Genomic DNA, 10,105 nt, shown 5'->3' with positions numbered 1-10,105 from the left:
GCGCTGTTACGGAGCAGAAGTCTGATTGACCGCGTTCTTCTCTCTGCAGTCTCGTGTCGCACGCGCAGCCCGCGCCGGGGTCTCCCCACCCTTGCTGCTTTCTCCCTTAGCTCCAGGCTAAATCTCCCTTTTTTTGGTTTAAAACCATCACCCCTTGTCCTGTTGCTGCAGGCCGGGCTATAAAGCCTGTCCCCAGCTCTCTCCCGAGCCCCCTTTCCGCACTGGAAGGGTCTCCCCGCGCCCTCCTCGTCCCCAGGCTGAGCAGCCCCAGCCCCCGCAGCCTCTCCTCACGGCAGAGGGGCTCCAGCCCTCGGATTGGTCCCGTGGCCGCCTCCGGCCCCGCTCCAAGAGGCCCTGTTCCAAGAGAACGAGGTCACTTCAGCAGGCACCCAGTCCACCAAGAGTCAAAACCAGTGACGAAGAGGCCGCCGACCAGAATTCAGGGGCTGGAGCTGAGGATCGAGGGCCAGGTAGTACGGGTGTAACTGGGGGGGTGCGAGCCGGGGTGGGGGCCTCTCTCCAGAAGCACCCAGCACGAGCGGGCCCCAGAGAACCAAAGAGGAACAGGAAACCTCCCCTCGGGCCTGACATTACCCAGAGGGATCCCAGGGTCGGACCTTTCTACGCTGGCCGGGGTGTGTAAATCCGTAACAATGTGCAGGGACCTCCCCCCGCAATGGGGGTGGGCGTGCAAGGGCCCCCGTGCAACAGGAGGCTGGTGGTGTGCACGCACGTGGCGTGCAACAGGGTGTTGGTGTGCGGGGCCCAGCGCACAACAGCTTTGTGGTGTGCAGGAGCGGCTGTGCAACGGGGAGCAGGCGTGCAAGGATGCTTGTGCAACGGGGAGTGGGCGTGCAAGGATGCCCGTGCCCCCGGCGTGCAGGGCCCGGCGTGCAACGAGGCCGCAGGCGTGCGGCGAGGTGCCGGGATCGCTGCCCGACGCAGTGCGGGCACGCGGGGAAGCGTGCAAGGGGGTGAGTGCAAGCAGCGTGCAAGGGAGCGCCCGCGGATCAGCGTGCAAGGAGGCAGCAGCACACGGCTCCGTGTAGGGCGGGACGGCCGCGTGTCGGTGCAACGGAAACCCCGGGGGATGCAGAAACGCCCCTGTGCACCGGGGACGATCGTGCAACACAAGCACTGGTGTGCACAGGGACCCTCGTGCACCAGGAACAATTGTGCAAGCGTGGCTCCACGCACCACTGCTGGGGACAAGGTTCCAGCGTGCCCCTTGCACACGCACAGACCCCTGTGCCGGGCAGGGGGGCAGACCCCGAGCAGGCTCCCCGCAAAATCCGTGCAGACGGGGGGTGGGGGTCTGCAGAAACACCATTTATTTTGTTCTTTTTTTTTAAAAAAAGAGCGAATCCGCCTGCCCGCGTGCTTCCAAGCCCCCCTGCCCCCACGGAGGCGGTGGGGACGAGGACATTTTGGGGGTCACCGGCCACCCGGGGTGGGGGGCCACTCACCCTGCAGCAGCGGGTCAGGGTGTCCCCGCGTCCCCTCCGCAGTCCCTCGTCGGGGGCAGGGGGGGGGTGACACCGCAGCGGCCCCCCCGTCACAGCTCGGGCACGGCGTCGGCGGCGTCGGCCTGTCCCGGCGGCGCGGGCAGGCGGAGCTCGGCGTCGTGGCGGCTGACGGCGAAGAGGCGGCCGACAGCCAGCAGCGCCAGCAGCATGACGGCCGCGCAGACGCCGAACATGCTCCTGGTGCCCGTCTGACGGTCGCTGTCGTGCAGAACCAGTAAACCCAGACAGGCCAGTAAGTTCAGGGGGAGGCGAAACCAGTTCATCACCCCCAGGCGATCCTTCTCTGGCACCACTTTCCGTCGGAGGAAACCCATGGCTGGGAAGTAGAGCCCGCAGGCGAGTTCGATGAGGAGGAAGGCGAGGAAGGACTCGGCAGGGCTCTCCTGCCCGGGGCTGGTGGAGAAGGTGAGCATGAAGAGGGAGAAGAAAACCAGGAGGACAGCGAGGGCGAGGAGGTGGACGGGCTGGAGGTGGTACCGCTTGGAGATGGCCAGGCGGTAGAGCGAGGAGCCCAGCATGCTGGCGGCCATGAAGCCAGAGAAGACGACGCCCAGGGGAGCGCCGTGGGGATCTAGGACGGGCGTCCAGAGGAAGATGAAGATGTAGACGACGCTTTCAAACAGAGCCTGGATGGCGCCCAGGAGAAGGACGCGTCGGTCGGAGAGGAGGCATTTCAAACCGTCGCCGCAGGTTTTGGAGAAAGCTCGTTTCTTCCCATAGTTCTCGTCCCAATTTTTCACAGCAAAGACCCCCGACAGCACCAGGAGGGGGATGGAGACCATGAACGGGGCCACCGGGCCCAACCCCAACCACTCGGCGAAGAAATCGGCCGTCGCCCCGGCCCCCACGGCGATGACGTTGTTCCAAAAAGCCGCTCGGGAAAAGGTGACGGCGATCCACTCGGCCGGAAAATCGTATCGCTCCACGTGCTCGTGGACATACCACGCCTCGAAGGCGGAGAAGAGCAACGCCGTCGACAACCCCCCTAAAACCCTCCCCACCGCCAGCACCAGATAATCCCGGGAGAGTTTGACCAAACAACAAACCGAATAGGTCAAGGAAAAAAGGACACAGGATTTCTTCCGACCCAAGCGATCGACTAAAGAAGAAGAAACCAACCCGAAAAGGACGCTGGAGGCGAACCCGCAGACGTAGAGGATGGCGATCTGGCCCTCCAGGAAGCGGTAGTGCTGGTAGAGTTTGTAGAGGTAGGGTCCCTGCAGCCAGTCGGCGGCCAGTGCCGGCAGGTAGACGCGGTAGTAGCCGCGCTGGAAGCGGCGGAAGGCCGGGTTGGCGTGGTGGGGGGCGGCGGGGGGCCGGGAGCGGCAGGCGGCCAGCTCCAGCGCCAGGCAGGCGGCCAGGAGGAGGGCGCAGGCGGAGTAGGAGGCGAGGAGCATGGCGGAGGGGAGCTCACCGGCATCACCGGGGGCTGCGCAGCTCCTGCCGGAGGGAGGGGGTGGGGGTCAGTGGGTCTGCGGGGGGGTCCTGGGGGCAGGCGTCCCCCATCAGCCCCACCCCCCCAGCTCACCCCAAAAGGTGCCTATGGCTTCGTCAGCCCCCATCACTCCCCCCATCACCCTCCTGCCCCAGGCAGCCCCCTCCCCAGCGAGCAGCCCCCCCACCTGCCTCAGGGCTCCCAGATCACCCCCCCGTGGTACCCCCACAGCCCTGCCCCATACAGCCCCACAGCACGGCCCCCATGGCCCCCCCTTCTGCCCCACACGGCCCCACAGGGACCCTCCCACCAGCCCCACAGCCCTGGGGCCCTCTCGGGACCCCACAGCCCCGGGCCCCAGGCCCCACACAACCCCCACAGCTCCTCCATAGGCCCCATACACCTTCCACAGCCCCTTCCCAGTCCCATACGGTCCCCATAGGTCCCACACAGACTCTCCATAGGGCCCCACACCCTCCATAGGCCCCACACACCCTCCACAGCCCTGACCCGTCCCATATGGTCCCTATGGGTCCCACACAGACTCTCCATAGGGCCCCCCCACACTCCATATGCTCCATACACCCTCCATAGGCTCCATACAACCTCCACAGCCCCTACATGCCCTCCATAGCCCCTCCCCGGTCCCATATGGTCCCCATAGACCCCACACAGACTCTCCATAGGCCCCACAGATCCTCCACAGCCCCTCCCCGGTCCCATATGGTCCCTATAGGTCTCACACAGCCCCTCCACAACCCCCACACGCCCTCCACAGCCTCTCCATAGGCCCCACATAGCCCCTCCACAGTCCTTTCCTGGTCCCATACGGTCCCCATAGGTCCCACAGCCCCTCCATAGGCCCCATACACCCTCCACAGCCCCTCCCCGGTCCCACAGGGTTCCTATAAGCCCCCCATAGACTCTCCATAGGTCCCACAGACTCCCCATAGGCCCCATACACCCTCCACAGCCCCTCCCCGGTCCCACAGGGTCCCTATAGGCCCCACACAACACCTCCATAGGCCCCATACACCCTCCACAGCCCCTCCCCACTCCTATATGGTCCCTATAGGTCTCACACAGACTCTCCATAGGCCCCATACACCCTCCACAGCCCCTCCCCGGTCCCATACGGTCCCCATAGGCCCCCCGGCCCCCTACGGGCTCCCCAGCCCCCTCCCCGTCCCCACCTGCCCCTCAGCGCGGGGAGCGGCCGCGCGTGACGGCGCCGCCACGCAGCCGCTTCCGCCAGGCCCCGGCCGCTGCCGCCGCGGGCGCCGCCATCTTGGCGCGTGTCACGTGACGCGGGCCCGCGCCCCTCCCTCCCCCCCTCCCTCCCCCCCTCCCCGCGGGAGCCGCCGTCGGGCGGGGCGGGGGGCACCGGGCCCTACCCCCCCCCCAGTGCACCCCCCGTGCCCCCGGCCCTGCTCAGTGGTTACCGGCTCCCGGCACCCACCCCGTTACCGGCCGCGGCCAAGAATCTGCCCCGAGAGGCCCCGGGCCTTGCGACATGGCCGCCAGCTCCTTCCCGCCCTTTGCTTTCACACCCCCGGCAGCGGCCGCCTGCGCAGCCCCGGTCCGGCCCCAGCGCCCCCGGGACCCCGGCGTCCCCCTCCTTCGGCGAGCGAGCCCTTCATGTGGGCAAAGCTCCCAGGTACCCTCGAGCGAGAGCTGAAGGAGTGTGGGTGCAGCCCATGCCGCCATTGCAGCTCGGCCTTGACCGCCATTGTGGCTCGGCGTTGACTGCCGTTGTGTCTGAACATTTACCGCCATTGCCTCTCGGTGTTCACCATCATCATGGCTCGGTGCTGACTGCCACTGCCTCTTGGTGTTTACCATCATGGCCTCTCAGAGCTTACCGTCATGGCCCCTTGGCGTTTACTGTCATGGCCTCTCGGCATTTACCGTCATGGCCTCTCAGCGTTTACCCCCACGGCCTCTCGGCGTTTACCCCCACGGCCTCTCAGCGTTTACCCCCACGGCCTCTCGGCATTTACCCCCACAGCCTCTCGGCGTTTATCGCCGTTGCTTCCTGGCGTTCAGTGGCTCAGCTGCTGGGGGCAGGTTATGGAGGGTCTGGGGGTGCGATGGTTGCTCATGCGGGGTGCTGGTCACGGCGTGCCATCAGGCAAAGGGTCTCCGGGCACTGAGCGAGCGGTTCGGGGTGGGGGGAGCTGTCTGGAGGGTGAAGGCGCCCGTTACTCCATCTCCTGAACGGGGCAGAGCCCGCGTGGAAAGCAGAACGCGGACAGCAAATATCGAATAAACGCTGACAATCTGACCCCTCAGATCACCCCCCAGATCCCCCTGATCCCTTCCTGATCTCCTCAGACCCCCCCTCACCCCCTCAGACCCCCCTCATGCCCCCCGATCCCCCCAGCTGTCCCGATCTCCTCAGAACCCCCCTCCTCAGATCCCCCAGATCCCCCCATGCCCCCCCCGATCTCCTCAGACCACCCCCAACTCCCTCAGACCTCTCCCAGATCCCCCAGATCCCCCCATGCCCCCCCCGATCTCCTCAGACCACCCCCAACCCCCTCAGACCCCTCCCAGATCCCCCTGATCCCCCCATGCCCCCCCCGATCTCCTCAGACCACCCCAACCCCCTCAGACCCCTCCCAGATCCCCCAGATCCCCCCATGCCCCCCCGATCTCCTCAGACCACCCCCAACCCCCTCAGACCTCTCCCAGATCCCCCCATGCCCCCCCCGACCTCCTCAGACCCCCAGGCCCCCCCTGAGGCCCCTCAGCCCCACCATGTCGGGCAGGTCGGCATCCATGGGGCCGGCAACAGGGTCGGTGCTGGGATCCAGCAACCACCACGCTCCCACGAGTGGGAGACACGGGGCGGGGGGGGATACAGGTGGGCCAGCAGCCCCCCTTTCCCTCCCCAAGGAGGGGTACGGAGCCCCCCTGCCCCACTGGGAACCTGCATTTTTCCTTTCCCACCCCAAATCAACGGAGTCGGGTTCAACTCAAGCGGCTTCGCTCAGGGGTCTGGCGAGGACCCCACGCCCACGAGATGGCAACGCAGCCACGGCCACGCACCACCCCGCACGCCCCGTGAATCCGCCGGCCGTGGAGCTGCCATCGCCCCGGCGCTCCCCGAACAGCCCCGGCACGAAGGCTCGGGCTGTGGGGCTGCGTCGGGGCCGTGGTCGGTGTCCGGGGCCCTGGTGGGTACCCAGGGCTGTGGTCAGTGTCCAGGGCCGTGGTCGGTGTCTGGGGCTGTGTCCATACCTGGGGTCATGGTTGGTACCCAGGGCTGTGGTTGGTACCTGGGGCTGTGGTCGGTGTCCGGGGCCGTGGTCTGTACCCAGGGCCATGGTTGGTACCTGGGGCCGTGGTCGGTGCCCGGGGCTGGGTCCATACCTGGGGCTGTGGTTGGTGTTCAGGGCCATGTTTGGTACCCGGGGCCGTGGTCTGTACCCAGGGCCATGGTCCGTACCTGGGGCCATGGTTGGTACCCAGGGCTGTGGTTGGTACCCGGGGCCGTGGTCGGTACCCGGGGCCGTGGTCAGTACCCAGGGCTGTGGTCGGTGTCCGGGGCTGTGGTCCGTACCCAGGGTCATGGTTGGTACCCGGGGCCGTGGTCGGTACCCGGGGCTGTGGTCAGTACCCAGGGCTGTGGTTGGTACCCAGGGCTGTGGTCGGTGTCCGGGGTCGTGATCTGTACTGGGGGTCATGGTTGGTACCCGGGGCTGTGGTCGGTGCCCGGGGCTGTGTCCGTACCTGGGGCTGTGGTCGGTGTTCAGGGCCATGTTTGGTACCCGGGGCCATGGTCCGTACCCAGGGTCATGGCTGGTACCCAGGGCTGTGGTCGGTTTCCAGGGCCGTGGTCAGAGGAAAACACAGCCGGGACAGAGCTTGTGCGTGTCCCCTCATCCCGGCGAAGAGGACAGCGGGCGAGCAGCACGCGTGGCCGGGCTGGGGAGCAATGCCAGGAACGCCGCTGCCGTTAGCCCGGCGTGTCCCGCACGGGACTTGGCCTGGATTTGGGGAGAGCAGGCAGGTTTCACGAGTTTTGTGAATCGAGCCTCTGAAAGGCTGCAAAATCATGTTAATAACCTGAGATGCCGGGAAGCGTCCGCCTCGCCTCGCTGTGCCCGCACGTCCCAGCCCGTGGGCAAGCCCGGCGTTTCGTTTCGCTGGCTGGGGCGGGCAGAGCGCGGCCGGACGCTGTCCCAGGCGGGACAACCGGCTCGGATGCCGCAACGCAGCCCCGGCGAGGGGCTCCCGGCCCCGTCCCGCTGCCGTGGGGCTTTGCTCACGGACAGAGACCCTGTGTCGGCTACCGGGCTTGGCAACAAAACCAAACACCGCTGCCGGCAGCCGAGCCGGGAGGGCCCTAACACCGGGACGGGCCCGGTGCCGCCCGCGATCGCCGGCCGAGGCAAACCCCGAACCTCGCCCCGGCACCACGGGGCCCGGCAAAGCCAAGCTGCAAAGCGCAAGCAGCGTCTGCGCGGTTCGGGAGCGGGGATGTGCACAGCAGCCCTCGGAGAGGAGCCCAGCCTCCCTTTGCCGGGGAAGGAGGAGGAGGAGGAGGGAGCCTTCCTCCCATTTTCCTGGCTCATGACTCCGCAGCCCATCCACCAACTAATTTATTCATAGCGCAGTAACCTCAGGGGTCCCGATAAAAGCCCGGAGCGGCCGCATTGTTCCGGATGCGCCAGCACAAAGGCTCCGGGAACCTCCCCGCCACCGGCCAGGGATGCCACCGCGTCCCCTCCCGTTCGGGGGGCTCCGGCGCCCGGCCCCTCGCCCTCCCACCCGCTGAAACACCCCGAAGCCGCCGCACTCGTTGCCGCAGTTATTTCTGCTCTGGGACACGGGGCCCCTCTCCAGCAGGCTAATGAGCTTCACTAACGAGCTGCGTGCCGGGGTTCGTTTAGCAGCCTGGTCGAGGCGCTTGAGCACGCGAGCAAGCGAGGAGCCGCGGGTGGGAGCCGCTTTTCCCCCGATTTCCACAAATAACAGCAGCAAAGGGCGAAGGCTCCATCCCCGTGGCATGGGCAGGGTCCCACAGGGATGGGGGGAGCCGGCTCCGGCCCCACGCAGCCCCCAGGGGCGAGTGTCCCCTCCTTGGGGGCCACAGCGATGCTGGGGGACGGGGCTCGGGTCGGGGCTGCTGGCTTCCCACGGCTGGCACCCACGGAGCCGCGCCGCCGGCCGGAGCTCGCGGCGAGGTGTTTCTGGTCATGGATCCCGCAGAGCCCAGCCACCGACCGGGAGCGTCGACCCACGCCGAGCTGTGAGGGGACGCGGGCGCCTTTCGATAGCCGAGAATGCACGGGGACGTCGACCCACGTGGGATCAGCGCCCGCAGGGATCCCCCACTGCGCGCCCACAGCCACGCCGAAGCCGCTCCCGCCGCGGCCGCGCGGTTCCCGACCGGAGCGAAGCATCTCCCCGCTCAGGCGGCATCGCCCCTAAAGCCTTGGGAGGCACCTGGACCCCCCTCCCCATCCCTAAAGCCCTGGGGGGCACCTGGACCCCCCCCATCACCCCTAAAGCCTTGGGAGGCACCTAGAACCCCCTCCCCATCCCTAAAGCCCTGGGGGGCACCTGGACCCCCCCCATCACCCCTAAAGCCTTAGGAGGCTCCTGGACCCCCTCTCCCATCACCCCAAAAGCCCGGGGAGGGCACCTGGATCCCCCTCCCATCACCCCTAAAGCCTTGGGGGGCTCCTGGACCCCCCCTCCCATCACCCCTAAAGCCCAGGGAGGGCACGTGGGTCCCCACCCCACCCCTAAAGCCCTGGGGGGCACCTGGACCCACTCTCCCATCACCCCCAAAGCCTTGGGAGGCTCTGGACCCCCCCCTCCCACCCCTAAAGCCTTGGGGGGCACCTGGAACCCCCTCCCCACACCTAAAGCCCTGGGGGGCACCCCGTCTCCCATCACCCCTAAAGCCTTGGGAGGCTCTGGATCCCCCCGTCACCCCTAAAGCTTTGGAAGGCATCTGGACCCCCCCTCCCATCACACCTAAAGCCCGGGGAGGGCACGTGGACCCCCCACCCCACCTCTAAAGCGCTGGGGGGCACCTGGACCTCCCCCATCACCCAAAAGTCTTGGGGGGCTCTGGACTCCCCCTCCTACCCCTAAAGCCCTGGGGAGCACCTGGACCCCCTCTCCCATCACCCCGAAAGCCTTGGGAGGCACCTGGACCCCCCTCCCCATCCCTAAAGCCCTGGGGGGCACCTGGAACCCCCCCATCACCCCTAAAGCCTTTGGAGGCTCCTGGACCCCCCCTCCCATCACCCCTAAAGCCCAGGGAGGGCACGTGGACCCCCCCTCCCATCACCCCTAAAGCCCTGGGGGGCACCTGGCCCCCCTCTCCCATCACCCCTAAAGCCTTGGGGGGCTCTGGACCCCCCCCCGCCTACCCCTAAAGCCCTGGGTGTCACCTGGAGACCCCCCCCATCACCCCTAAAGCCCAGGGAGGGCACCTGGATCCCCCTCTCATCACCCCAAAAGCCCGTGGAGGGCACCTAGACCCCCCCCCCATCACCCCGCAAGCCTGGGGGGGTGAGGGCTGGGAGAAGGCACTGCAGGCTCGCCGCCGGGCGCTCGTGTAATCTCTTTAATACTGCGTAATACTTTTCTTTTTAAAATACAGCATTTTTGAGGTAGACCACTGCAGTTCAGCGCATTTCCTTCTCCGACAGCAATAAGCCATGAATTAAATACTTTCATGTACAATACGTTGCAAAATGAGGTAGAAATGGTTACAGAGAGTGTACAAAGTCAAATAGGATAATAATAATAATTAAAAGTCTTCAGGAACCCAGTACCACTTGTTGGAGGGAGCCGGGGGGGGCAGACGGCGGCCGCCCCGAGAATGCCCTCCGCACGCTCCGACGGGAAACTGCGAAAAAACGGGGAAAACGGCCCAAAGCTGGCAGAGGGCTCGCTCCTGTGCCGGGGGGGGGGGACGGGACCCCCGGGAGGGCTGCGTCCCCTCGGCGCGCGCAGACCCTGAGGTTCTGGGGGGGCTGCTCATAGGCCCCCAGCACAATACGTAGCCCTAAAAAAACCCCCCACCAAAACAAAATTCATATTTTTTTTCAATGGAAAAAAATCCCCAGCGCAGCCGGCGACGCGAGGCGGTGGTCAGCGATGGGGGGGGGGGGGGAGC

At 66.7% G+C, this 10,105-nt stretch overlaps 1 protein-coding gene across 1 annotated transcript; it reads right to left on the bottom strand.

Moving 5' to 3' along the window:
- Window positions 1–1,315: 1,315 nt before the first annotated feature.
- On the bottom strand, window positions 1,316–4,233 carry SLC61A1 (solute carrier family 61 member 1). The gene is made up of 2 exons (XM_075445668.1): window positions 4,155–4,233; window positions 1,316–2,966 (listed from the first exon to the last, which is right to left on the bottom strand). Exon 2 carries the CDS (start codon window positions 2,921–2,923, stop codon window positions 1,556–1,558), a length of 1,368 nt encoding a protein of 455 aa, XP_075301783.1. The 5' UTR covers window positions 2,924–2,966; window positions 4,155–4,233; the 3' UTR covers window positions 1,316–1,555.
- Window positions 4,234–10,105: the final 5,872 nt, after the last annotated feature.

Source organism: Opisthocomus hoazin, chromosome 32, assembly GCF_030867145.1.
Source record: "Opisthocomus hoazin isolate bOpiHoa1 chromosome 32, bOpiHoa1.hap1, whole genome shotgun sequence".
Taxonomy (NCBI): Eukaryota; Metazoa; Chordata; class Aves; order Opisthocomiformes; family Opisthocomidae; genus Opisthocomus; species Opisthocomus hoazin.
Note: the sequence above shows the minus strand (reverse complement) of the source record. Positions and strands in the feature narration are given on the sequence as shown.

What these genes read in the sequence shown, in the direction of transcription:
- SLC61A1 (XM_075445668.1), bottom strand. Translation starts at nt 2,923, where the DNA reads ATGCTCCTCGCCTCCTACTCCGCCTGCGCCCTCCTCCTGGCCGCCTGC.